We start from the raw sequence: 26960 nt of genomic DNA, 5'->3' as shown, positions 1-26960 counted from the left end.
GAATAGTCCTTTTTATGCATTTTTCTACTCTTTTGTTTAGCAGTAATAGTATTTCACAATACCTTTCAAAGTTACAGATTTACAAATTGGGTTGCTGAATTTCTTTAATGCGATCCATCAAAAACAAAATTGTAGAGAAATATTATCTCTTTGGAGTATGAGCAACTATCTCCTTTTTACTGATCAGTGTAAAGTACCTATTTCCAACTGTATAGATGCTGAAAAGCCCTAGTGGAGCCTGGTTTTGTAATATTGTAATCATAGTTTCCACTCTCGTGCCTAGTCTGGCTCCTCCAGTTGGATTGAACAGGGTGACAATGAAGTGCTCATCCATTTCTGGTTCTTCATCTAGTACCGCAGAAATATGCAGCGTCTGATAACAAAACAAGCATACAATGTTATTGAGACATGATAACAGATGATGACACAGCTCTATCAGAATGTGCTACCTTTTTTTTAAATTTATTTCACTATAAGGCTTTGGATAGCATAGCAGGAGAAGAGCAGCTCATGAAGCTGGAGAGGACAGAATTGAGGCAAGCTCAGACTGAGTTCAGACTGAGGTTCTAAAGCCATCCATCTAGTGGCCTCCATTGGTGCAACACTAAGATGAGCATATTCACTTTTCGTTGTTGTTGTTCTCTTTTCTTTCTTTTCTCATCCTACGATCCTCTGAAGTTTTTGATCCTAATTTCATACTTTTGTTCTCTATTTATTCCATACATTTTTGGGTAGTTTATACTCACAACACAGCTATAAGTGTAATCAGTTAAGTTGGTTTTAATTTATTTTAGTTGGCAGCTAAGCTATCTTCAGGGAAACAGGGTAATCTCACTACTGGTGCTGTCAAGAAAGAAAAGGAAAAGGAAAAAAAAAAGCAAGAATAGTGAGAGATTTGAAATACTCTTTCCTCTCGATGCTTCTTTCCCTCTCCTACACCACTGTGGATGAAGATCAGGTCTTCTAAAGGCAATCTCAAACTAGCAAAGAGCAATCTAGAGAAAGCTAAGTGCTTCACTTTCATTTGGGGCTCACTGTCATCCTTCACACTACTCAAACAAGCAAAAAATTTCATAGGTACGCATAGCCTTGCTGTACAAAATAAAAAGTTAGTGATGATGCATTTGGAAATAATACAAAATTTACAATGTTTTATATTTCTGTTCATTTCCACAATAAACCATATTTACCAACTATATTAAGAAGGCTCCAACTTCTTATAGATCTGCTGCATTGTGATTCCAAATGCATCTAAAGGCCAGAAATTGAAAACCAGTGTTTCCAAGAAAAGTTTGTCTCAGTTTCTATCCTATTGCCTGTAATATGCTAACACTAGCTTCACCAGCTTTACTGGCAAAAATAAATAAATCGAATTGTGATTAAACCTTAGAAGAGTCAGGATTCACAAACTTAAGCTAGTTCATTTTGTAGCTGACATTCTTGTGAGGACAGTATAGAGGCAGTGAGCTTAATACTTAAGTTATTTTCCAATCCTAAGACAGACAACTGTTCTACTTTTTGTATTTGTTGCAGCACATTCTGTTTAGTTCAGACTAACTAAAATGTTAAATTACAGAATGGGATTTTTACTTTGATCTTAACTATTAGGCTTGCAAATTATCACTTTAATTTAAAGTAAGTTTGCATTTCAGCTATAGATTGACTACATAAAAAGAACTGTTCCAAAGCACACATGAACGTTATCTATAGTGTACTGTTTTCAATTTACCTCAACCCTTACAAACTAAGAAACACCTAAAGATGAGCCCATTTAATTTTCACACACTTCCACATCAGATAATAACAGGAAATCAGTCACAGCTCATGACTCAATTCACTTTATGAATGAAAGAAGTAGAAAAAATAAACAGAAGATAAAGCACAGACATTTCTGAAATCTTTCCAATATTTCCAAAAAAAAAGCTTCCTAGACTTCTCTGGTAATAACTAGCATATTACCTTGAACCTGACTCCCTCTTCGAGCACAATATATCCTTGAGAAGGGGTCAAATCCATTGTTGCCTCTGAAGAATTAATCTCACTTACAAGATACTGAACAGTCACAGTGCCAAATATTCCCTGAGGTGGTTCTCTGATAATATTCAATACTGCAACACTTTCCATCAAATGGATAGATGTTTGCTCTCTCAGAAAGAAGTGATTGCTGTTATTGAATGACAAAACTCCATGGCCATCATCATTGGCAAGTATAGTAATTGTAGCTTTTGAAAAAGAAATAATGAAAATATTCTTTGGTTAACATAGTAAAATATAAATATACATATATAGTAACATAATACATAACATAAACACAAATACATTCTTCCTTTAGTGTGTATATAATGCTTATGTGTCCATGACATTACCTGAAGAGAATGGGAAGGCATTTCACTTTAACTAGGAAGATCTCTAGACAGGAAGAATATAGTCTCTCCTAGAAAAGGATTATGAACTCTCTAAAAAGACCTCAGTTCAGTGAGGTAGTACACATTGAAAAACTCATCTTCGTGCTTTCTGATTCATTGCTTTACATATAAACTTTTTAATTGCACAGATTTCACAGGGATGTTTCAGAACCTTCCAAAGGAGTATAAAGATTCACCATAGCAGGACAATGGTGCTTTCTGAAATATGATTATTCAGAAAAGTGGAATTAAAATGTGTGCCACAGAATTCTAAAGAAATGGAACATTAAAACTAAGTTTTACCTGTTGTGTTCTCCCCTAATTCCAGCCCCAGAGATGGATTTGTTAAAATTAACTGGAACTTCTCATCACCTTCAGGAATCTCATCATCAAAAATCATGACATCAACAGATTTATGCCTTTCTCCATCAGCAAAAAAAAGAGTCTAGCGTTGAAACACATAAAGCACCGAATACTTACATCAGTTAATATCACACAGAAATTTTTGACTACGGTAAACAGAATTCTGTGAAATAGGAAGGAAGGGAAAGCATAGGAAGAGCCATATTCTCTGTTCCTTATAAACTGATTGAATCAGAAATATAAAGGTTCAGCACATTACAGAATGAGGACAAGAAAGAATAATTTATTTTGAAAGTCCTGTTGCAAAAATAGTCTATGAAAAAGTTTGTATGTCTAATCAAAATTAAATTTGAAATCGATGTTTGAAAGTTTACATTTTGCTTTATATTAAAAAATATATTTTTAAAAAAGAAATAAATAGTAAGAATAAGAATATTTTTATTTCATTCTATTTAGATTACCAAAGCAACTGAAACAAGCTGAAACATCTAGCATCACTACTGATCATTCTGCAGAATAATCAAGAAGATATTCTTTTACGGAAGCTGAAAGAATAAAAAGTACTAGATTTAGAGTTGCTTCTTACCCTTGAGGTTACATTAAAATCCAAACCCAGCTGGGCCTCCAAATTTTGGGCATAAAAAAATACAGACACATTGCCATATGATCCTCTGTTTCGGTAAGCCATTACTGTCAGATTCCCATGAGATTCACTAACTTCAAAACTAAAATAAAAAGAATAATTCTCAATGTTCACTGATTATGTTCTTTTGAAAAAGATAGTACATTTTTATTACATTTTCACTCTGAATTATTCCCTACATTATAGTTCTCTAACGCATCCTTTTTACCTTTTTTCTCTTATCTAAATTGAATTAAGTAACATGAGGTTTTTGTTTTGTTTTGTTTTGTTTTTTGCTTACATGAATGGTGAGGCTGGAAGAGTTGATGCAGGCTGGGGAGGTTAGGCAAATTGGTGATATAAAAGGACAACAGTGAAAGTAGTAATAAGTAAAAGAATTCTGATTAGATGAATAGTGAATTTTTGTTTTCAGTGTGGGAATCCCACTTTCTAGTTCAGCTGAATTGAATGATTACTTTACCATCTCAAAGACATGGCCCTATTTTTAACAGGAGTTTTACTTTTAGAAAGAAAATGGGCAACACCAATCACTAATTGGCACAGTAAGTTCTTCAAGGAAGATGAGACTTACTTGGTACCTTCCCATTCAATTACTCCTCTTACACCATCATTAGCATCGATAACAATTTGAGAAGCTAAACCTTCCACATCTAAAAGGCAAAACAGAAAGACAAAAATTAAAGAACAATAAAATCAATTTTCTTGATTTTCAAGAATCACAGAAGCATTTATTCAATCAGTACTAATATTACAGTGTCTTTACAAAAAATGTGTAGGAGAAAATGGGAGTGGGCAAGATAACTGGAAAGAGTCCTTACTACTAGAAGTGCAATAATGCGTCTTGAATTAGCACTGTAATATTTAATAATGCATAAAAAAAAAAAAGACTAAGGAAAATGTAGAAAGTTAAACAGCACATAAAACATTAGAAAACAATAAAGTCTAGATTTGCGATGGAATCTTAATTTGTCTTCACTATAAGTGTTTATTACAATGACATTCAATATTTTGCATTTGCCATTCTGAGTATGAGAAAGACAATGAGGAAGAATAATAAATGATTCAGCATTTCATCTTCTATTTGTGCTTCAGTGCCTCATCATACATTCTAATGGCACACCTCAGATTTCACTACAAATACACAACTATTAATTTATTTGTGGGGTGTTCACATACTGTAATATTCTACTGCTCCATAAAGACATACAGGTATTTACAATTAGCCTGAAATCGTAATTGAATACACTGCAGTGTGAAAAACACCAAATAATAGGTTAATGTCAGAAAAGTCTACTAACTTCAGAGACCAGAACTTTACAGTCAAAACTTAATACTTCTCAGAAAATAGGTTGTTGTTTTTCAGACAACCGCACCACACAACTACCTTAACTTACTTGTTTACTTTTTATAAACTTCAACTTACTTTCTAAAACCAAATTGACTTCACCGAGTCTGCCATAAGTATATTATGTTTAGATCCATATACATTTTTCCATCAATTCAGATAAAACTGAACAAAAGTAGAAGATTATTGCCATGAATCTAAGCCTGTCACTATGAGGTAGAGATGACGATGAGCAATAGCTCTACACAGACAACAGAAGTGTTACTGAGGTTTACAAATCCTGAGGGAGTAATGGCAATTAGAGACATTTCTGCTTCACTCCTGCATTTTCTCATGTCACCCTGAAGTCAGATCTGTTCACCCAGGATCTGTAAGAGTTTGCTCACAGACACACACGCGGACACACGTATTTGAGTCAGGCTATTTCTTCTACCAGAAGAATTCACTGACATGTTATGTGAACACATTTTTTCCTTATGACTTAAAACTATTATTTTCTCATTGTAAGTAAAGCTGACCCAATGCAGTGTCACATCAGTGTTAAATGGTCATGGTTCAAGGAGACAGCCAAAGAGAAAGTGAGACTATACAACACTGTTTAGTTTGGATGAATCTTTCATTCTTATATGCTACTCCTTTCATATTTTAGACTCAACTATTCACAAATCAGCAATGAGTCTTGCAAGTTACCTTTCAATCTGTAACGAATTAACTCAGTCACTTCTATAAGCATGCAAAGAAAAGGGAAAAGAGTCAAAGAAGATGTCTGACATTATATAACTAGTCTTTAGTACCACAGGATAATCCAACAGTTCTTAAAGCTAATGACTACTATTCTACTGAATTCTGAAGAAGCAAAATGAGAAGCAGACTAAGCAAATAATAAAGATCATTGCAAGAGTAGGAAAACCATAAAATATGTTTCCTAAAAGTGATAAAAGAATAAAAACAGACTTTTTTAAAAGAGTGAGCAGAGTAGCCACATAAAGTTTTTTTTTACTTTTTTTTTCCATTTTGTAGTTTGTAAATGAAAATCAGATGAAAAAATCACCAATAAACTTTTCAAATAATTGTCCTTTCCAACTGATAATTACTAACTCCTCTACGAAAATTAATTTAAATTTTCCCAGAGTTTAAAAAGCAAGAGATTAAGTGTAATAATAAATCTATTTCATATTCTATGATGTTTCTTCTAAATAACCATGTCTCATCTCAGCATAGTTGGTAAGTAAGAGGAATAATGGTAATCTCCCAAGGTAATATAATATAAACCATTAAAAAGGAAAAGTAAAAATAATTTGCTATAAGATGTTTTTACCTAGCTTAGGTGGGGATGACGTTGAATGGTTCATGATGAGTTCCACTGAAGTTAAATTAACCAAGAAGAATTCTTGCACCTCTGGTATATCATCCTGCAAAACACAAATACAGTACATCCTCTTCTCATTGTCCTTTAAGAAACTTCCACAGAAGTCACCAAAAAGGATCACACAACAAGTCTCTAATATTACTGTGACACTAGAATTCATTTTTCTGTTTTCCTGAAATAATTTTATTGGGTCTGAAACTGATTATCGTGGAAGAATTAAGTAAGACATTATATATCATGAAAAAGATCCTGTGGTGACGCTAAACTATTCTTGCAAATAAATTACTGACCGATTTTAGAGGCATGTATCTCCAGCAATGAAAAAGTATGAGCCTGTAGCCAGCCATGAAGCACACTGTTCTAAATACTACTAGATAGTTGGTAAAGTTTTAATGAGACAACTTTATTACCTTTAGACAGAGGTAGAGCTGCTTTCTGTGACTATTTGATCCCTTGTGATTTTAATATTAAGATTGAAACCATCTTTCTAAATGATAGTGAAATATAACACAGGGCTTCAAATAATGGCTGCAAGCTTTAGTTCCCAAAATATTACCCTTTTGAAATCATACAGAAAAGTACAGAATTAAAGGGTTTAGAGGTTACCTCTAGAATAGTAATATTTATGGCAACTGATGTTTCTCCTTCTTCTAAAATCAGTGAGCCAGAAGCAGGTACATAATCAGCTCCTGGTTCAGCCACAGTCTCTTCTGTCTGATTACTTACAGTGAGCAATCCTGTAACTGTGGCATAAGTAACATTGATAGTACCTGTTTAATTTGTGAGGAGAAAAAAAAAAAGAAAAAAAAAATTGTTTTTCAGTTCTTATATAATGTTCACTGGAATGGATAAAGACAAGAGATCAAATTCTCATCCACAAAATAAAAAGACTAACTGCAAAACAGAAGGATTAAAAGAGTTATCCAAAGTACATTGGAGCTAGTGTACCTTTGTTACCGTTATCAATATGCCTTCAATTTGACCTTTGCTGACTTGTCTGTCTGCATAGGACTCAAAAATCATTGGGTCCAAATGCATCCAGAAATTTGAAGTTCTGTGGACCATAAATATGAAATTGCTGAAAGACTAACTGGGACATCTCATGTACCATTAATATGAGTTTTTGCAACAAGGACACTTTTTGGGAATGACAGATATCTAAGAAAGGCTCTAAAGACAGTGCTGGGAAACACAGATTAATAAATCTAGATACTTTCCTGGGTAGATTGACAAACTTCAATAGAGAACAAAATTAGGGGACACATGGATAAATATTACCAAGCAGAAAAGTTATACATTATAGTTTTGAGAATAAAGCCACCTCTCGCTAATCTGGTAGGGTAAGTCAAGTGGCAAACATAAGGAGTATGAACCTGAAATAAAATGATAGATGAAATTAAAAGCTGCTCTATATGAAATAAAATGTAAGAGATAAAAGAGTCCTAATTAATAAATAAGTAACGATGCTTATTTTAATTCAGTGAGAGATCTTGCACTTACTATGAACAATTATCTTAAAACATTAGTTTACTGAATAGTGTTCAAAGAGTACACTAGAGTATGGACTGGTATTAAAAAATAAATGGAAAAATAGTGTCATTAAAATGTCTCTAAAACTCTCTGGTGTCTCCAGATCTTGAAAAGCACTGTAAATGTTACTTCATTTCAAAACAAGTATGGCAAAAGAAACAGCCAGATTATCACCGAGGTGTAAATATAGTCCAAAAAGGCAAATAGGAAATTATTATACATGTTTTCTCACAACATAAGTTGCTATTTTCAGGCAACAAACACAAGATTCATTTTTTTTTTTCATGAAGCACACTATTGTATTGTAGAATTGAATACTATATAGTTTAAAGGATGTTAATGGATAAATTGATTCAAAGAGGAATCAGAAATTGTCAGAGGAGACATAAATTGAATTCAATGGTCTGGACACAACTTTTTCCATGTGACATTCCTAAGGTGCTGACTTCCTGAAATTCAGAGAAAAAATATGTGGGATGTGTGTACATGTCACTTTTCTCATGTTTTTTATTTTTTCTGAAGAGACTAATGCTTTGAGACAGACTCATTAGACAAAAATATGGTAACCTTAATAGCCACCTGATTGTTACAGCTTTCAGATCCCTTGCTGTATTAATGAGGATTATGACTCTAGTAATAAGTAATATTTAGTTTCCAAGTCTGCAGAAAGAAGCTTAGAAGTTCTGAAAAAAATACCAACTGTAACAAAGATTTTTCCAAACTTTCATTATCATGGCTTTTATTTGCCTAATGATAAGCAAAACAAAACTTCCTTTCTCTTGGAGTTGTTATACAGACCTAGAGATCCAAATTCTCTGTTAATAAAAAGCTGAATTGTTTTGTTTTCTTCTGGGATTAAAACCACCCTGGATGTGGAAGCAAAATTCAAAATTCCATGTGGTTCATCACTAGCTTCTACTGTTAGAACAGCTTCATATCCTTGACTATCCAAAACAGCAGCACCTGTAGAAGAAACTCCTGCAAGAGAATCAGTGGACTGCAGTGAATGAAGTGTTATGCAACTAATATTTTTGTCTTACATTATTGTTAATATTACATTTAAATAACGTTCAGTAGCCATGCAAATACCACGAAACCAAAGCTCACTGAAGTATGTGGATGGTGTGGGACCTACACACATATATATACTTACATTCTATAACAAATAGAAACAGAAATTTTATGCATACCAAGTACAAAGTCACAAAAATGTATTAAAAAATAAGAAAACTTAACAGGCCAGTGCCAAATATCAACTTCCCTATATTTTAAAAGGAAATAAACCATTTTCCCAGGAAGTACCTCCAAAAGCTTAAAACTATATTCCACTTCACAATCATTACATCAATAAACTGATATGTTTTCCAACTATTGCTTTGATGAATAATTTTGCTCATCCCGTTGGGCCACAGTGACTCTCGGAAGTTGATAAGGCACCTCGCAGCAACACAATCCATGTCAAGTTAGTTTGGTGTTTGGACATTAATTTCAGTTTGAAAAAAGGTATTTCAGAACGGATGCAGTTTAAGGCTTCTTTTCTCACTATAATTTTAATGGCAAGAATAAAATATTCTGACCACCTTGAATTCAGGGACAGATCAGTAAGTCTGCAGCTTGACAAGATTGTTTAAAAAGATAAAAATATCTGCATGTTTCATGGCAACTCTATCCATGACATATTAGTAAACTCAGTTTGCATTAAGATTAAGGGAAGAAACAACCATTGAATTAAATAGGCAGAGTTAAATCAGGATTGAAAACCATTTAAGTGTATTTGTGGAGACACGGTGGGATTTATATATACATACATAAGGACCAAGCCTATTTCAATAAAATGTTAATGAACTTTGCGTACTTTGCACCAGCTGCAGTTTGCTCAGTCCTATACCTCCAAAATGAAATAATAAAATTAAAAATATTATATTATTAAATGGTATTTTTAAGATGTAGCTGGCTATAGTTCTGCATTACCTTCTGTTTTGATGTTGTATAGGATGACTTGGTATTCTTCTTTTTCTTCAGGAATATGGTCATCCAGCAGATCAACATACAATGTTGTATTCAACGTCCCCTATTTGTTTTAAGGGTAAATTGATTAGCCATTATTTTATAAAACACAAGTGATATCATAATGACAAGTATTTTGAACAATTTCTTTAAGAAGAGTTAAGTATCAAGAATTGTAAGCTCCCTCCAGTTTGTAAGTCAAAAAGTGAGAAATTAAATAATCAAACCAAGAAAGAAGGACTGTTGAAAAGGCACACTTTTTCTCAGATCAGTTCTAATCACACTATTTTCCTGTAGCCAACATCACTGTTTATGGACTTACCTCAGGAAAAAAAAGTATTCCAGAATAGTTTGCAAAATTTTGTTTTACATTATGTCCTACTATCTTCCACTCAACAGTAACATTTCCCAGTCCTGGAGGAGTTCTTACGATGTGGAATTGTAATTGTTCTCCTAGGAATAAAGGACAAGATGCAGTGTTTCAGGGTCTCCTCTTCTACATGTTGGTTATAAAAATGAGAGGTCAAAAACATGCATCACACAGTTAAAGTATTTTTCCTGAAAGATATTGCTATTTTTGTCAGTTTGAATTTCACAGTAGTTATATACCACATTCACTTTTAATGCTGAAAAGAAAAACCTAAACTTAAACTCTTCTAGTTTTTTTTTTTCTGTTTTTAGTTCACACTTGGAAATAATTATGAACATATGAGGGAACTTGGTATAGATGAATAACTTAGAAAGGGAATGTTCATGAAAACATGCGCAAACATTAGAGCAATACAAGTCTGTAAACTGTACAAAACAGTAACTACTGTATGTACCAACAATAATAGTAGTTTTCTACAACAGTTCCCTGGAAAGAATACACATTATCTGAACATTTGCACTGTCTTGTGACTTTATTCAATGCATGCAGAAAAAAATGCTTATAATTATCTGTAAGTTCCATTTATGTGAGTTCGAACTTACAAATATGGTCACTGTTAGAAAACAAAACATTCAGAAAATGTTAATAATTTCTTATAATCTCAGAGGTAATCAGTATTGCTGGACAATGTGCATATAAAGGAAGCAAATACTATGGTATTTTGCACATTTATAACATTTAACCCCAAAGGCACTTTAATTAAAAAGAGTAGACCTCTTAGTAGGCTTTGTAAAATGTGGAAATTGTTTTATATTCACAAGTTTTTCACAAAATTTCCATTAAATATTTTAAATGTGGACATGTGAAATTAGCATGTTATATCAACATGGAATAGATCAGTAGGCAATATTTTGCAAAACATTCACAATAGAGGACAGATGGTTATTTATAATAGGTAGGTACATGGCATTCATATTTCATATGCATTTTTCAGGTCCACAGAATTTAAGTTCAACAGCACATTTTGTCCTGCATTGGCTTTCAGAGACATGAAATATGCAGAAATCTACAATTCTGAGATTTTTGAAAACAATACATGAGATTTCTTTTGCTTATTGAAGAATTAACAAAACATAAGATAATGTTATAATAACATTATGCTGCCCAACTAGTCCCTTTGATTATGCAATTTAGAGAGCAGCAACTTAGGATGCTGTCTTGCTATTCTACTGTATTACCTTACAGAATTGTACAGCATTGTACAGCTAAAACTGGCAAGAAAAATCTGAAAATTTTCTAGTTACATTTATTTTTTGTAAGGAAGAGTCAGAGATATGCATGTATATTGGCTACCAATGAAAGAGAAAGGAATTCTTAACTTCAAGAGCCCTTAATATACTTAAATAAAATTTAATATTGTAAAGAAGTAATACAAAAACTGTATACACCCATTTTCAAATACATAAATGTGCTATTCAGCCCCAACATTTCAAACTTCAGTTAAGTCTCAGAGATGTCAACATTGATGTCGACATTGATGTCGACATCTTTGGCTTAAGTTGGTCCATGTTGCTTCTAAGAAAATTAAGGAATTCAAAATTTATTGATATCACAAGGATTCCACTTCTACAGTCAAATATCTGGATGGTAGACTCCCAATTTACAGGTTCCTCTGAGGCTAAATCATTACAGTGTTTAACACTGCACTGCAATCCACTATGTTCTATTTGAGAATTTTGCATATCCATTACAAAGAAATAAAGATTTAAAAGAAAAGTGGTTTCAATGGTTTAGTACCATTGGGAAAACACACACACACACAAATAAGGCAAAGCTTATTTCAATATATCTCTATAAGTTATAATGAATTTTCATTGAAGACTGGGAAAAATGCTTTATGATATAGAAAGCTGTTCCACTATAATCCAAACACTGAGAAGAAACTTGAAGTCATTATTACAGATTCCAAGTAGTTATTTACTGATCCATGTTTCCTACCAGCTTTACCAAGATTTTTTTGGTATTCCTATCCAGAAGAAATGCTAATATGAACACTAATTGATTTCTGAAGATTGAAAGTGTTATTAGGCTAAATTCAATATTTTTTTTAATATTTAATCCTTATCCATACTTTTACATTTCTACATTGTGACTTAATAAGTGATGCATCTCTTACATAGAGAAACAAAGAGGTGGGTATTTATCGCTGTGAAGAAGGGAGCATCAGCCGCTCTCCTCTTCCTCATTACTTTAAGCTACTGCAGTGCATTTTCTTGTAATACAGTTACACAACTGTCGCAGACCCCTGTCCAATAAAAAATACTACACTTATCCTCAATAAGGTAAAAAATAACATGCACATTGTGAAAACAAAATGTATTCACTTAACAGAAAATTTTCAATAACACAATAACTGTAAAAGTAATGATATTTGGATTTATGTCTGGTAAATTTTGCTTTCGAATGAAAAAAATATTTTGACAAACTAAAATAATCTAAATGCCTTAGCTCTTTTGCTCTTTCTCTATTTCTCCCTTTTTCTCTCTCTTTTTTTTTTAATCAAAGACACTTAGTTCACTTGTTTTGTTTCTGGCTGGAAGGCAATGAACTATTTCTTTTCACAACCTGGAAAAATAATATAATAATAACTATATATAATAATAGAACTATAGCCAAGTACTTCAGTTTCAAGCAGCCAGCATTTGGTAGCATGCTATGAATAACATTTAACCAGTTGAAAGTATTCAGGGACTTTGGGACTGAGACAGTTTGTATTAATTCCTTGTGCTCATTAACAGCTCTTCTTAGCTAATCATATCACATCTGGCTTGGCACAGAATTAACACAAACCATACCTAGATAAAAAACCAAAGGTTATGATGCCCTTTCATGTTGGGAAAACAAAACAAAAAACCTTTGGTTGAGAAAGCCATTTTTCTTCAAACAGAAAATGTAGTGCACACATTAGGGGACAAGTTCCTGTTTTGTGAACTTTCCCTGCCCATCAGTTCAAACATCAGAGAAACGTGATACTGCAATACACTGAGATTCCATCAAAGGCCACCTAAAGCAATCACCACCAGTACTATTATCATCCTATGCAAAACTGCATCAAACTGTAGATGAAACATGCCGTGTATTCTTTAAAACAATAGTAGAAATGTTTAGTACATACCAAATTATTATTGTTCTTTCTCAAATGTTTGCTTTCTCTTATAATTGCTACTTCCCAAATCATCTGCCATAAAAAAACATCAGGTTCATGGGACAGACAAAGGGAAGATGTTACCCTAGTGTTTCTGCAGGAATGTTTTCTAGAATATTTTAAATTCTTTGTAAGTCGCTGATAGATCTGATTTGCTTATGACTATTAGGTGTGTGTATGTTGGCACTCATGAAGCGGGCTGGCAGGAGCCTCGTGCAGGCCAACAAAGAGAAGGGCAGAGTCCTGCCCCTGGCGGGGAGCAGCCCCAGGCACCAGGGCGTGCACCCTGATGGAGAGCAGCTTGACAGAAAGGGCTTGGGGTCCTGCTGGACACTGCACTGGGCAGGAGCCAGCAACATGCCTTGTTACTAAGAAGGCTGATGGCATTCTGGGCTGAATTAGGCCAAGTATCCCTAGCAGGCTGAGAGAGCTATCCTTCCCCTCTACTCTGCACTGGTGAGGCTGCACCTGGAGCACTGGGTCCAGCTCTGGGCTCCCCAGTGCAAGACAGACCTAAACGTACTGGGAAGACTCCAACAGAGGGACACCGAGGTGATCAAGGGAAGGGAAGAGAGGCTGTGAGAGCTGAGACTGCTCAGCCTGGAGAAGGGGAGGCTCAGGGGGATCTCATCAGTGTCCTTCAATACCTGAAGGGAGGGTGGAACAGGACAGAGCCAGGCTCGTGTCAGTGGTGCCCAGGGACAGGACAAGAGGCAGCGGGCACAAACTGGAGCACAAGAGGTTCCCTCTGAATATCAGACAGCACTTTTGTGCTGTGTGGGAGCACTGGCACAGGTTGCCCAGAGAGATTGTGGGGTCTCCCTCCTTGGAGATACTCAAAAGCCTGGACATGGTCCTGAGCAACCTGCTCTAGGTGGCCCTGCTTGAGGGGGAAAGGACCAGATGACCTCCAGAGGCCCCTTCCAACCTTAAGCATTCTGTGATTCTATGAATGCTTGCAAGAGTTCAAAGTACATGTCAGGTATGTGGATATTCACTTCTTGCTGGTGTTCTCTGAACAGTGAAACACAATCATTGTGAGTCATTATCAACTGAAAGCACAAAGATGGAAACTGGCATTAAAATTTGAGCGTGGTCAACACAAAGAACACACCTTCACAACCAATAACAGATCTTGAGGCTGTATGGAAGCTTATAATTCCTGCCACATTGTCACTTGCCAGAATAATCACTGTGACAGTGTCAAAACTGGGCAAAATTCGACTCCCTCCTTCAGTATGGACCAGGCTGATTTCAATACTTTCATCATCCTCTGGCTCTGGATCATCTATAATGGGCAGCGTGACCATCTTCTTTGTTTCACCTACAAGGAGAAGAACGTATACAACCGTGTGTCCACTTGGAAACCACCTTGTTAAAAGACTCAATCATCTCATTTTGAAAATAATTAAATACATAAAATATATTAAAATTGCATGAAACAAACTTATTTACCTTTCTGGAAGTCAGTGAATGTCATTATGAAATTTTATCTAATTACTATTGATCAGTCACATTAAGCCAATAAAACGATCACATCATTAAATATACTATGTAGAAATTAATTATATAGGAATTATTTCGGAGTGCCTAGAATTCTTTATTTTCATTACAAATTCTATGACTTTAAAATTTAACTTAGAAAAGGGGAATATCATTCTTGAAAAAAAAATAAATTGCCAGGTGCTAAGCTCTCCGATGAACCATTTACACAAGGGTGTACATTCAATATGAGTACATTTACTGAGCCAGGGAATGCATTGAAATGGGATGACATTTTGTTAGTTCCTTGCCTTTGGGACTATCAAAGAATAATAATGTAAGCAGCAAACACCGTTAATCTCTAGTCGCTATATATCCATTAAAATTTACAACACAATCCTGTTGTTCAGTGCGTGTGCATAACCCAGCTGTGTTTTATGATCATCAGAATATCAATTTACAGAATACATATGTATTTCCTGCTAGATTGTCTTTCAAAATACTTCAAAATCAGTTTTTACTAAACTTGTAACTGGTAATGTAATTACATGTCAGCCTCACAATCATTGCCAGCAGCCATGCCTTACTATTCAGATGATTTATCAAGCTAGCACACTAGAATCTTTACTACGCACCTGGAAATTGCTTTCAAAATATCAGTTCGATTAACTCAGACTTTGAAAAAATAAAATACAGCATAAAATACAGCATGCTGCATGGTACTTAAGTAATGTCTGAGAGGGACTTGTTTGTCCTGTTTGCAATTCTTTTAAATATGTTCTGTTATGTTACGTTTAAATATGTTTTGTTATGTTACAATATGATCTCAGAATTTAAAGAGATGTCATGAAAAATTAGTACTGTAGTGACCGAGGGCTAACAAAAGACCACTTAGGCCTGATTCTCATTTCCATTATCCTTGCTGTAACAACTATCTTCGACTTTATTAATCCTTACTTATGTGGTAAAGGAAATCTTTATAGTGCAATATTTATACTGCAATATTTCTTTAATAAAAACCCTTAGGTATTTATTGTGCTTAGATATTTCATTGTGCTTTGCTACCACTGTGTGTGTTCTGCAAGATAATGCTACATGCTAATGAACAACCATACTCTTTTGCACGTGTATCCTTAGCATTCAGGAAAATTTAGCCTAAGAAGAAGATATCAGTTGTCAAAACATCCACAGTATCGTGTACTTGTCACGTTCTTTTTTCTTTTTCTTAGTTTTACAAAACAGAAGCCAAAACGAGAGCTTGTCTCACCTTCAGCAAACATCAGAGTCTCACCGACACCTATAAAATCCAAGTTTGGAGTAGCAGTCCCACCAATGACACGCCATTCCACTGTCACTTGTCCCAGGCTGCCTTCTGTTCTGTGTATCATTAGCTGCACGTTGGTCTGAGGACGTTCCTCTACTTCAACATACAGACCTTTCTCTGTTGCATTGGGACTTACACTGTAGATCTTAAACACTCCAAATGCGTCTCCATTCATCCTTATGATAACTGTGGAGGTATTTGGCTGTCCTATGGTTGGTTGGTTTTTTGAGCTGGCTGAGACGTTCATCAGTTCTGCTTTCAAAAGGGTTATAGTGAATCTCTCATCCAGTTCTGGCAGGCTGTCAGGCAGTATGGTAACTGTTAGATTTGCAAACTCTTCCCCTTCCTGCATTATGGCCCACTGTCTTGTAACAGGTTCATAATCACTGCCAGCGATGGCTTGTGTGCTGAAGAGGGCGAATGCACTGGTAACGTTTTTCTTGTAGGTCCGGAACCCTGAAGTGTTGTTAGTTAATGGGCTGATATCTGACGTCAGCCAAAGGCAGAGAGGAATCCCTGAGGCACTGGAAAATGTAAAGGCTGAACATGCTTGTTCTTTTAGGCACTGAGCTGCACAGGAATACACAGGGTCACTTGCTGCTGACACATTCACTCTGGTCTTGGATGGTTTGTCAGGAATTCCTTGTACAGGAGGCTCGTAGTAGGCCAGGATATCCTGACCTTGCTCCACAGCAAGAGCTACAACGTCAGTCTCAGAAGTGCTGTAGAAAATCTGCAGCTGACCAAATCTTCCCTCACTAAAAGACATTATAATAAAATAAAGTTCTGTTAGTTGACAAAGGATGTCTAATATTCTACATGTTTCTGGGTTAATAATAGAAGTGAACAAAATCAACTGACCCTTTCTGAATTGCTGAAAAATTCCAAATAACACATCAAAATGCATTCCCTTTGAAACTAGTACCAGAATAACTGAGTTATCTTATTTTTTTGTGGATAGCAAGTTTGATTATTTATAGCTTAGGTAGTAGTCTGTTAAGAATGCATATTTGTAAACATTTGGTTCTAGGAGTTAACTTAGTCTTCTTCAGGACTTGGCAGCTCTCCTTACTTGCAAGGAAGAAAAAGCCGGTGACACCCAGACTTATCATCCTTCCTCTAGGATCACATGCATAAAACCTGTTTTCCTTCTCTTATTTTCATCCTGTAAGGGCTGGCCATTTTGTCCTCCTGTTCAAATCACAGGAACAGGCTACCATGCAGGTTTAAATGATTTGATGATTAAACGGACAAAATGAATAGTACACTGTGTACGCCGAGTTTACATTGTGCATTTCAATGTATACTACGTTTAAGTAATTTATGTAATACACAGACATCTACTTCAAAAACAATGTGTTTGAAATGAAAATACATTGAGATGGCAGATCAAAGAATTGATGCACATATTTTTATGAGAGGAGCATGAAATTTGACATTATAGTGAAAACAAAAGTGAAGAATAAATAGTAATTACAAATAAAGCAAACATTATACAAACCTTCGCCTGACTGTTATGTTTGCCAGCAAATTTCTTTCTAGTGGCTCCTGAACTCGATATAAGGATTGATGAAAGAAAACTGTGCCATAAGGATTATCATTGGCAGGTATTATAATACTTGCCACGCCATCTAACCCAATAGCACCACCATTGGAGGCCTGAGTTAATTCTACACGGACAATCTCAAAGAGAAGAAAAGAAAAAGAAGTAATGCAGCTAGACAATTTGTGGTTTTTCTAACAATAATTACAAGCAAAGTATAACATGAAATTATAGCACCTTCCTGCCGGAACATTTCTTGTTTTCCATCATACATATTTCTAGAACAAGTCAAAATTAATACCATCTTCAAGGAAGATGTAAGTGCTTGACTTACTTCTTCTATTTCTGGAACATCATCAGCCAGGATTTCCAATAGTAGCATCTGAAAGGCTTCCCCAGGGGCAAAAGTAATATTGCCTGAGGCAACCTGCAAGTCCTCATCAGCAGGGTGTCCACCAATGGTAGCAACCCACTCAACAGTAACGTTACCAAGTGTCCCAGCATTGCGGATTACTGGCAGATTTATGGGTACTGATCCAGATTCAGGCTCCTCCACAGTAAATTCGGTCATCTGGAACACTGAAGTGCAGCACAAAGAGGTGTATTTCATTAACAGTAATATTTAAAATAAAAACACCATCCTAGTTACTGAATTATATATTTTATTTCACTTGATTGCATTCATTTGCACAATTAAAAAAATGTTAATCAGGTTTAAACTTCAAATTGAACTTTCAGTATCATTTTATCTGCAAATAAAATTGGCATGAAAATTCAGCCCCCACCCAAGAGTTTATTCCAACGTATCCATTGTTCAAGGCTAGCCATGATCTAAGTTTTTAGAAGACGGTCAGAAGGTAATTTTTCCCAGTGAGGAAAATTTTTATCATTTTTTATGTCACGTATGGAAAAAATGTGTCAACATATTCCATCTAAATTGTTTCAAATATAAGTCTTTCTTGTATAAAATCTTTAGTTGTTAAGAATGAAGTTAATGAATTATCCATGTGGAATTATTTACTTTTGTCAATTTCCTTTACATTTTGCTGATAAAATGGAATAACTGAAATAAAGTAGGGTACTAAAGGGAGAAAGAGTAAGTCAAATAAAATGGCTGGAAAACATACACCAGAAATACTGAAATAGAAAAAATAAATAGAAAAGATAAATTTCTAAAATGTCATTAAATTTTTGAAATTACCATTTTTTTCTCAAAACCTGTGTAATGAAACTATTTTTGGAAAGTGTCCACAATCCATTTTACTGATAATGATAGAAAGAAGAAAAACTACAATAACTAACAACCAGAACATACAAGAACGCAATTTAAGTCATATTTGTACTTTCCAATTTCCCCAGATATTTAAACCTGCTTTGCCTGATTATTTTGTAAAACAATGACACTGCACTATCTAAACAGGTTTTGGCATGTAAACTTAAGCTTCAAGCTATTGCAGAAATGCAACATTTAGAATAGATAAAAAAATACAAATTAAATTAAAATCCATCCCCATTAGGAGACTCCAAAATCCACCTTCGTCTCACAAAATCTTGATATATAAGTTGACTGAATGCTTCAATTTCGCTATATAAGGGCACCATTTGCCCTTACTTACACGTTTTAATTTAGTTTATCTTATTTTGTCCTTTACTGTGTTCATCCAGACTTCCCTTTTTGTATTCTGAAAATTTTTATTCCATTGCCCAGTAATAACTCACCCACAAATCAGCAGATTGCTACTGGACAAGAGAAAATATGCAAATAAGACTCATTTACCAAAGGATCCAAACGGGTCATCAGAAGCCTCAATGGTTATGACTGCCCTCGTCAAAGATCCAAGCAAGGCTCCTCCTGTCGTTTGATTCAGCAGCTGAACATAAAAGGACTCCTCAACTTCAGGATTGATATCATTAATTATATAAATTGGCACAGCTTTACTTGTTTCTCCTTCTAGTAAGACAACATCTGATGAGGCTACACTGTAGTCCTCACCTAGATTTGTACATGAAAAAATAACAAAACAATCAAAACACAGAAGAATATTAAGGCATTCTGGTTCATTATGAAACATCACTAATGTTTATCAGCACTAATATTTATCTGTTCTTTTTGCATTCCCTTGTGTTCATATGTTGGTGTGTTTTTTTGTGTTTTTTTTTTTCTTTATCTTCATACCCAGAAAATACAATTGTTTATTTCCTAGTGCCTTTTAGATATCTGGATGGATGAAAATAAATCTCATCTTGGCCAAAACAGAGTTTACACTGTCAGTCCAAGAAGCAATTACAAAAGGTCCATTATTATCTTCCATTGAGAAGATCACACAACTGTGACATTTCTATATTTGATTTCTGATAGTTGTCTGGCTTTCCAAGAGATAAAATGAAACAGAAGTACCTTTTTCAAAGGAGATTTTACTAAAGGACATAAGGTCACTCCTTCCCTCGTGGAGCTTTTCAGGGATCACCTGAGAGCTTTACCTTTCATTTGCAAAGTAAAAGTCTTCTTGAATTGTGCTTAACATTTGTCTGTTTCACAGAGGAGTCACCAGCTCTCAATTTCCCTCCAAGAAACTCAAATAAGCCATGTATGGTAGGTTGAAATATGTACAAAGGACTAAGTACTAGCTATATATACTACTACAGGATTTTTTATTTTATTTTATTTTTTTGAGAAAGTGAGTGGCCACCAGGGAAACAAACAGCCAATTCCTTTCCTTAGTTTTCTTGCTAGATTCTTCAGTGATGATATCTCTGAGTTTTTTTAAATTTGATGTAAGGTCTCTTCTATAGGACCTGAATTCCTGTCTCCTAAGTACACTCAGTAAGTATCTCACACTTTGGTATTTTTTCTACTTGTTTTACTAGACTGCATTCAATACACACTTGCTTGCTTTGGTTACTCGAAGCATACAGTATGCTCTTTCTGGTTTAACACAGAATGTGTATTTCTGCTATTTTGATTTCTTACCAGCTGTTGCAGTTATTGGCATAGCTTTGAATTTCACAGAAACATCTGCAAAAATTCCCCCAGTTCTGGTCACGTTAATGATTGGTCCAACATAATTTTCAGCAACTCGCACAGCTGAAGCTGAAAGCTGAAGTGTTCCAAAAGCATCATCATTGGCATTGATAATTACATGAGCTATAGTCTCACCCACTGATCCAAGACGAGGAGAATTTACAACTGAAATATAAAAAAAACCTCTTAGAGCAAGCCTGAAATGCCTCCTATATATGGCTATACTGTTCATATACATACACCTGAGTTTAGTGGATGGCCACTACTAGCTTTCAATAAAATTTTCATTTTAGATTTGGACAAAATATAACTACAAACTGCACAAGCATATTTTTGATGTTTGAATTATATTATGTCAGAAAATCCACATTCTTACTAACTTATTATTCTACCCTGCTGTGGAGCATACAAAACACCAGTTCTTTGAAGAGGTGAGGTACTAGCAAAATTACTTATTTATTTGTCCATAGGACAATAGAATTTTACACTAGCAATGATGAACTATAAGTAACCTTTCAGTTTCCCAGTAGAATTTTTTGTAGTGTTTCCCTTAAAAATCAAGATTAATGTGGGAGAGTCATGGGGGAGAGGGAAGGGAAATTAGGCATGCCAAGAAGCTCTTAAGCATAAATAAGGCTGTAATGACCTGAATTTATCTGATCGGGCAAACATCCTCTACGCTAAAAAGCCAGCATGAAGCTGCAATTCTACACCACTTAATGTTTAAAAGGCTTTTTTCGCTTTCAGTAAGTGCAACTAGCTTATTTCCTATCATTGTGCTTTACAGAAACAACAGGTGAGCAGGTATTAGCACACAAAACCAATACAGTAATACAGTTGGCCTAAAACACCTGGGATAAAGCAGATGCAGAAGGGAGAAAGAAATGTCCACCCCTGACAAAATTTTGTGGTAAAGGAAATATATGCTGACACACAGAATCTTCATACTTAATGTGAGATACTCTGACATATAACTTACAGGATTCTTAACTATACAGAGTTAGGCAGAGGTAAAATTTTACTGTAATTTCAATTGCTGCATTTTATCCTATTAAATATAAATATTAGCCTACATATTTAAGCTTTGGGTTTACATATGAAAGACACTTACTTGGCCGATCCTGTACTTTGTCGATCAAAACAGTATTGTTTAGCTCCACAAAAACAGATTCTGACCTCTCAGGATCATAATCATCCAAAATAGGCAAAGATATTGTGGCTTCGCTTTCATTGGCTGCGAAGATCACATAACCAGTAATGGGTATATAATCTTCTCCTTGTATTGCTCTAACAACATCAGGTGGAAGAAAGGGTGACTTTTCATCATCACCTAAAGTTCTGTATGTAACCACTACTGTACCAAGAAGACCACCAAGCCTTACTATTGTCAGGGAGATATTTTTTGTTTCTTCCTCAACTTTTATTGGTCTGTTTCTCTCAGAAAAGATGAACAGTCCATATGGATCATCATTAGCTAAAACTGTTAATGTTGCATTAGTGTGATTTCCAAGACGACCACCGGACACATTGATGATCAAAACTGAAAACACCTGATCCAGTTCAGGCACGTTGTCAGGAGAAACTTGTATGGTAATATTTGCTCTCACTTGGCCAACATCAAATGTTACATTCCCATATGCAGAGACCAGGTCTTCTGTAAGATCACAGACTATGACCCAATACAGAGTCACCTCAGACAGGGCCCCATGAGTTCTCACAACCTAAGTGGAAAACACAAAGATTTATGTATTTCTTTGTACTATAAGAAAGAAGAACATAAAAGTGTAAAATGGCATACAGCAAAGTCACAGAATCACAGAATATCCTGAGTTACAAAAGATCCACAGGGATTATCAGGTCCAACACCTGACTCCACACAGGACCACCCAAAATCAAATCGCATGTCTGACAGAGTAGTCCAAATGCTTCTTGAACTCTGGCAGCTCAGTGCTGTGACCATGTCCCTGGGGAGCCTGTCCCAGTGCCCGACCACCTCTGGGTGCAGAACCTTTCCCTAACCCCCAGCCTGACCCTCCCCTGTCCCAGCCCCATGCCGTTCCCTCGGGTCCTGTCGCTGTCCCCAGAGAGCAGAGCTCAGCGCCTGCCCCTCCGCTCCCCTCGTGAGGGAGCTGCAGGCCGCCATGAGGCCTGCCCTCGGCCTGCTCTGCTCTGGGCTGAACAAACCCAGGGACCTCAGCCGCTCCTCATACTTCTTGCCCTCTAGACCCTTCACCACCATAGTAGCCCTCCTTTGGATGCTCTCTAATAGTTTATGTCCTTCATATATTGTAGCACACACAGTGCTAGAGGTGAGGCTTCGCCAGCACAGAGCAGAGCAGGACAATCCCTTCCCTTGACCATCCAGCATTGCTGTGCCTTATGCTCCAGAACACAGTTGACCATTTTGGCTGCTAAGGCACACTGCTGGTTCATATTTCTCTTGCTGTCAAGCAAAACCCCCAGATCCCTTTCCATGGGGCTGCTCTTCAGCCTCTTGTCCCCAGGCCTGTCCGTACAGCCAGCATTGCCCCTTGCCAGGTGCAGAATCCAGCACTTCCTCGTTTAACTTAATTCCAGTCAACTGTGACCTCTCCAGACTCCAAGACTATTGAAAAATTATTGAGAGAGGTCTTGCAATGACATCAGCCAGCTCTTTCTGTACTTTGGGATTAATCCCACTGGACCCCATAGACTTATATGCATCCAGCTGGAGCAGCAAATCCTGCACAAGTTCAAAGTTGGCTGGGAGTTTATCATCATCACAGTCCTGAAATTCAGAGCTTTGGGTGTCCCCGAGCCCATCATTGGTGTTAAAGACAGAGGCAAAGAAGGCATTAACCTCTGCTTTATTGGCGTACTTATTTGTGAGGTTACCAACCTCAACAAGTAATGGATCAATGTTTTCTCTGCTCCTCCTTTTGCTGTTAGCATACTTTAAAAAAAGCACTTTTTGTTGTCCCCACAGTACTGGCCAGCTTCAACTCTGAGTGAACATCACCTCTGTAGTCCTTGTTCAACTGACCTTGCTTCCAATGCCCACAGATTTTCCTTTTTCGCCTAAATTCTAGAATAAGATCCCTGCTCAGCCAAGCTGGCCTTCTGCCCAGCTTGCTCAACTTCTGACTCTTTGGAATTGCCTGTTCCTGTGCTCTTAAGAGGTGTTACTTAACTAACCAGCACTGATGGACTCCAATACCTTCAAAAGCAGGTTCCAAGGGGACCTCACAAACTAGTTCACTGAGTAGTCTGAAGTCTGCTGTCTCCATAGCTAGGGCTGAACTTTTGCTGGCAGTTTTCCTCCTATTACCAAAGATTTTAAACTCAGCCATCTCATGGTCACTATGGCCAGGACAGCCTCCAATCACCACTTCACCCACAAGACCCTCACTGTTTACAAGCAACAAATCTGGAGGGCACCTTTCTTAGTCAGCTTCCAGAGTAACTGTACCAACAAGTTATTGTTAACGTGCCTCAGGAATTTCCAGTACCTGTTTGTATTGGCTGTATGGTATTCCCAGCTAACATCTGGGAAGTTGAAGTCACCCACAGGGACAAGGGCAGATGACCTAGAGATATCCCTTAGTTCATTATAGAATAATTTGGCAATGTTGTCCTCCTGGCTGGGTGGTCTATAGCAGACTCCCACAACAACTTCATCTTATTGTTATAACTTATTTCCATGTCCCTTAATCCTTACCCGGAGGATCTTAAGCATGTCATTGCCAACTGCAAGCTGCACACAATCCAGCCCCTCCATTATATACAGTGCAAAGTCATTGACATGATGAGTTAAAAATAAACTAATTTTAAAAACAGTGTAATCTTTATCATCTTAGCTTTGCTGTATTTGTTGTGTCATCAGCACTTACTTTAAAATATTCATACCTCAAATGTAAACAAGTAGAAGTAAATTTAAACTTATATAAAACATTTTAGTTTTAAGCTGAAAGATACACTTTAGAAAGTGAAGTATAAAATGTCAAGACAAATGTACATGATAAAGTTAAGTTAAAATGCTGTAGACCTATTATAAAAATATTGCAGAATGCTCTGTAAAATAGACATAAAAGAGGATTGCATAGCAATATGAGACCCAAAACTTTCTAACCTGCAACATAATATTGCTATCTCCATCTTCAGGCTCAGTTCCATTTACCGAGAGTGACTCAGTACTGAACTCAAAGACGCCATGAGCATCATCAGAAGCCTCAATAGTCACAACGATGTGGGATGCAATTCCCAAGCTGGCTGTAAGTGCAAGTGCCAAAATGAGTTATTTTTTTATACCATCTTTTCTTAAAAGCTAAGGAAGTTTGTTACAAAAAGCACACAGAAAAGCATAACTGGAATATTTCTGCTGTTTTGCATTTTGTGGTGTGTTTTTTTTTTGTTTTAAATGTGGAATAATTATCCACATGGATAAGGAACTCACTTTCAATAATGCAGTCCTGGCAGCCCTTCTATGGAACAACACTCCAAAGCAACATATAAAATGCAAATATTTTAAGAGAGGATCAAAAATAAAATTACTTGTCTAATTAAGGAAAATGAACTAGAATTTAGGGTAGGGGAGAGTTACGTGGTAAAACACAGTGTAAGCAGTGCAGACAGGACAAAAGCAGGTACTATTTTAACTGAAGCTGGAACAAAGAAAAAGCTAGTCCAGGAAATTCTACTACTATAATGATCATCTTGTGTGAGATAACTTGCTGCTTAGAAAGAGAAAGAGCCTGGCATTTTAAAAAAAATCTGGAAACACAGAAGAGGAAACAACACTTCCCAGGAAGTTCCAAAAAGTGGTTAAACCACAGACTTACTCTCAGGTTCAAACTGAACTCCTTTGTATTTTCAAATAAAACAGAAAATCAGGCTGTCACTGTGGAATAAATTATTTGATTTCGATAATGGGTGCTAACACAATATTTTCAGGTCTCTAGGGTTTAATTCAAAATCCGCCATCATTAGCGTTTCCCTCATAGTAGGTGCTTTTGTTTTCATCTTATTTCTGCATATTGTATGTTTTTAATTTTCTCAAGATTAAATTATCTTTGTTTTCTGTATGTTGTGACAAAAATAGACTTCAAAAATGAAAAATAATCAAAGCATTCTTTTAGAAAAAAAAGAGCTAACACCACTTTTTATTAAGAGTATTTTTGAGATGCAGAGATCAAAGCATAAAGCAAGTGGCAAAAGAAAGTATCAAAACACACAGTCAGGTAATTTTTAAATTACCTTAAATTTAAAAAGTTTCTCTCCTCTTTGCTCTCCAGAAAATTTTACAAAATTTACAAACAAAGCTAATTTTTCTAACTACTTCTGGAATAACTACATTGTGTTCTATAAAAATACAGCTTTGAAGATAGAGAAGCTGTTATTTTCTGTATTACGGTTAGTATTGACTGTTGTTGAAATTAAGCCTTTTTTAAAATGGGAAAGAATGTTTTGACAGGACTCTATGATATATCTCAAACCACAAGCAAAATAACACTATGATAAACTGTGTCAGTAGTGTAGTTCATGAGGGATATTACAGTTAGCATAAAGAAATAAAGATTAATCCAAAATGCTTACCATGCTGATGGACAGTTGGAAGGAAGAAATCCATGTTCCCATCACCACTACCACTGCCATCATTTCTAAAGAGCTCAGCAACTTTAAGATGACAGACATACAGATATATACACATATATACATTTATAAATCAGAGCGCAAGCAAAGAGAAATTTAAACTATTCTGGACAACAGGAAAAAAAGAGGGAAGCACTCTAGGAAGGTATCAACTTTGCTTCTGAAAGTGTACAGGAGTTCTAATAAAGACTGAAATATTTACATATGCCACCTCTTACTTAATTTATGACATTGGAAATAGCAATGGGAAGTCAGAATGAAAGAAAACACATACACATAGTTTATCTTTCCTCTCTTTCCCTCTTTGTGTCCCCATTTTGTATTTCCCCTTTCTCACTCCTAACTGAGGCTTGTCATGGAGGAATCTAAATTGAAAAAAAAAAAAAAAAAAAAGGTAGGGGAGACGATAAAGTCCCTCAAGCTCCTTATTCTAATATTTTCTCACAAAGTGAAAATGTTGGGAAAATCTGCAGAAAACTTAACTAATGGGGGCTTCATAAGCTTTGTGTTTGTGTTGGAAAGGCCAAAAAGAAGGCTCATTTTAAAAAGGCTATATAGTTACTGGATTACTAAAGTTAGTTGTAAATTTTCTGTCACAACAATTTGAAAGAGAAAAGTTTGACTCCTTTTAACAAAACAACTATTCAACCAAAAAGACAAAATACGTGAAAAGTCTCAAGACTTTACCAAAAGAATCACTGAGACCATGTTGCACCATAGACAC

General features: G+C 35.8%; 1 protein-coding gene across 1 annotated transcript in view; it reads right to left on the bottom strand.

Annotated features, from left to right (window-relative positions):
• The window catches only part of LOC310891883 (adhesion G-protein coupled receptor V1-like), a gene marked incomplete at its 5' end in the record, with an annotated part of 34849 nt that overhangs the window by 6845 nt on the left and 1044 nt on the right, over positions 1 to 26960 (bottom strand). Inside the window, 20 exons of the mRNA XM_083854109.1 lie at positions 198 to 373; positions 1960 to 2222; positions 2709 to 2850; positions 3355 to 3493; positions 3983 to 4061; positions 5447 to 5479; positions 6075 to 6168; positions 6732 to 6895; positions 8454 to 8633; positions 9627 to 9726; positions 9985 to 10115; positions 14352 to 14561; positions 15987 to 16801; positions 17545 to 17726; positions 17921 to 18165; positions 19364 to 19579; positions 20558 to 20773; positions 21720 to 22329; positions 24717 to 24856; positions 26180 to 26260. Of these exons, the coding sequence (XP_083710235.1) occupies positions 198 to 373; positions 1960 to 2222; positions 2709 to 2850; positions 3355 to 3493; positions 3983 to 4061; positions 5447 to 5479; positions 6075 to 6168; positions 6732 to 6895; positions 8454 to 8633; positions 9627 to 9726; positions 9985 to 10115; positions 14352 to 14561; positions 15987 to 16801; positions 17545 to 17726; positions 17921 to 18165; positions 19364 to 19579; positions 20558 to 20773; positions 21720 to 22329; positions 24717 to 24856; positions 26180 to 26260 (4216 nt within the window). The remainder of the gene's footprint in view (positions 1 to 197; positions 374 to 1959; positions 2223 to 2708; positions 2851 to 3354; positions 3494 to 3982; positions 4062 to 5446; positions 5480 to 6074; positions 6169 to 6731; positions 6896 to 8453; positions 8634 to 9626; positions 9727 to 9984; positions 10116 to 14351; positions 14562 to 15986; positions 16802 to 17544; positions 17727 to 17920; positions 18166 to 19363; positions 19580 to 20557; positions 20774 to 21719; positions 22330 to 24716; positions 24857 to 26179; positions 26261 to 26960) is intronic.

Source organism: Anser anser, assembly GCF_964211835.1.
Source record: "Anser anser genome assembly, contig: HAP1_SCAFFOLD_151, whole genome shotgun sequence".
Classification (NCBI taxonomy): Eukaryota; Metazoa; Chordata; class Aves; order Anseriformes; family Anatidae; genus Anser; species Anser anser.
This window is presented reverse-complemented; position numbering and strand designations above follow the sequence as displayed.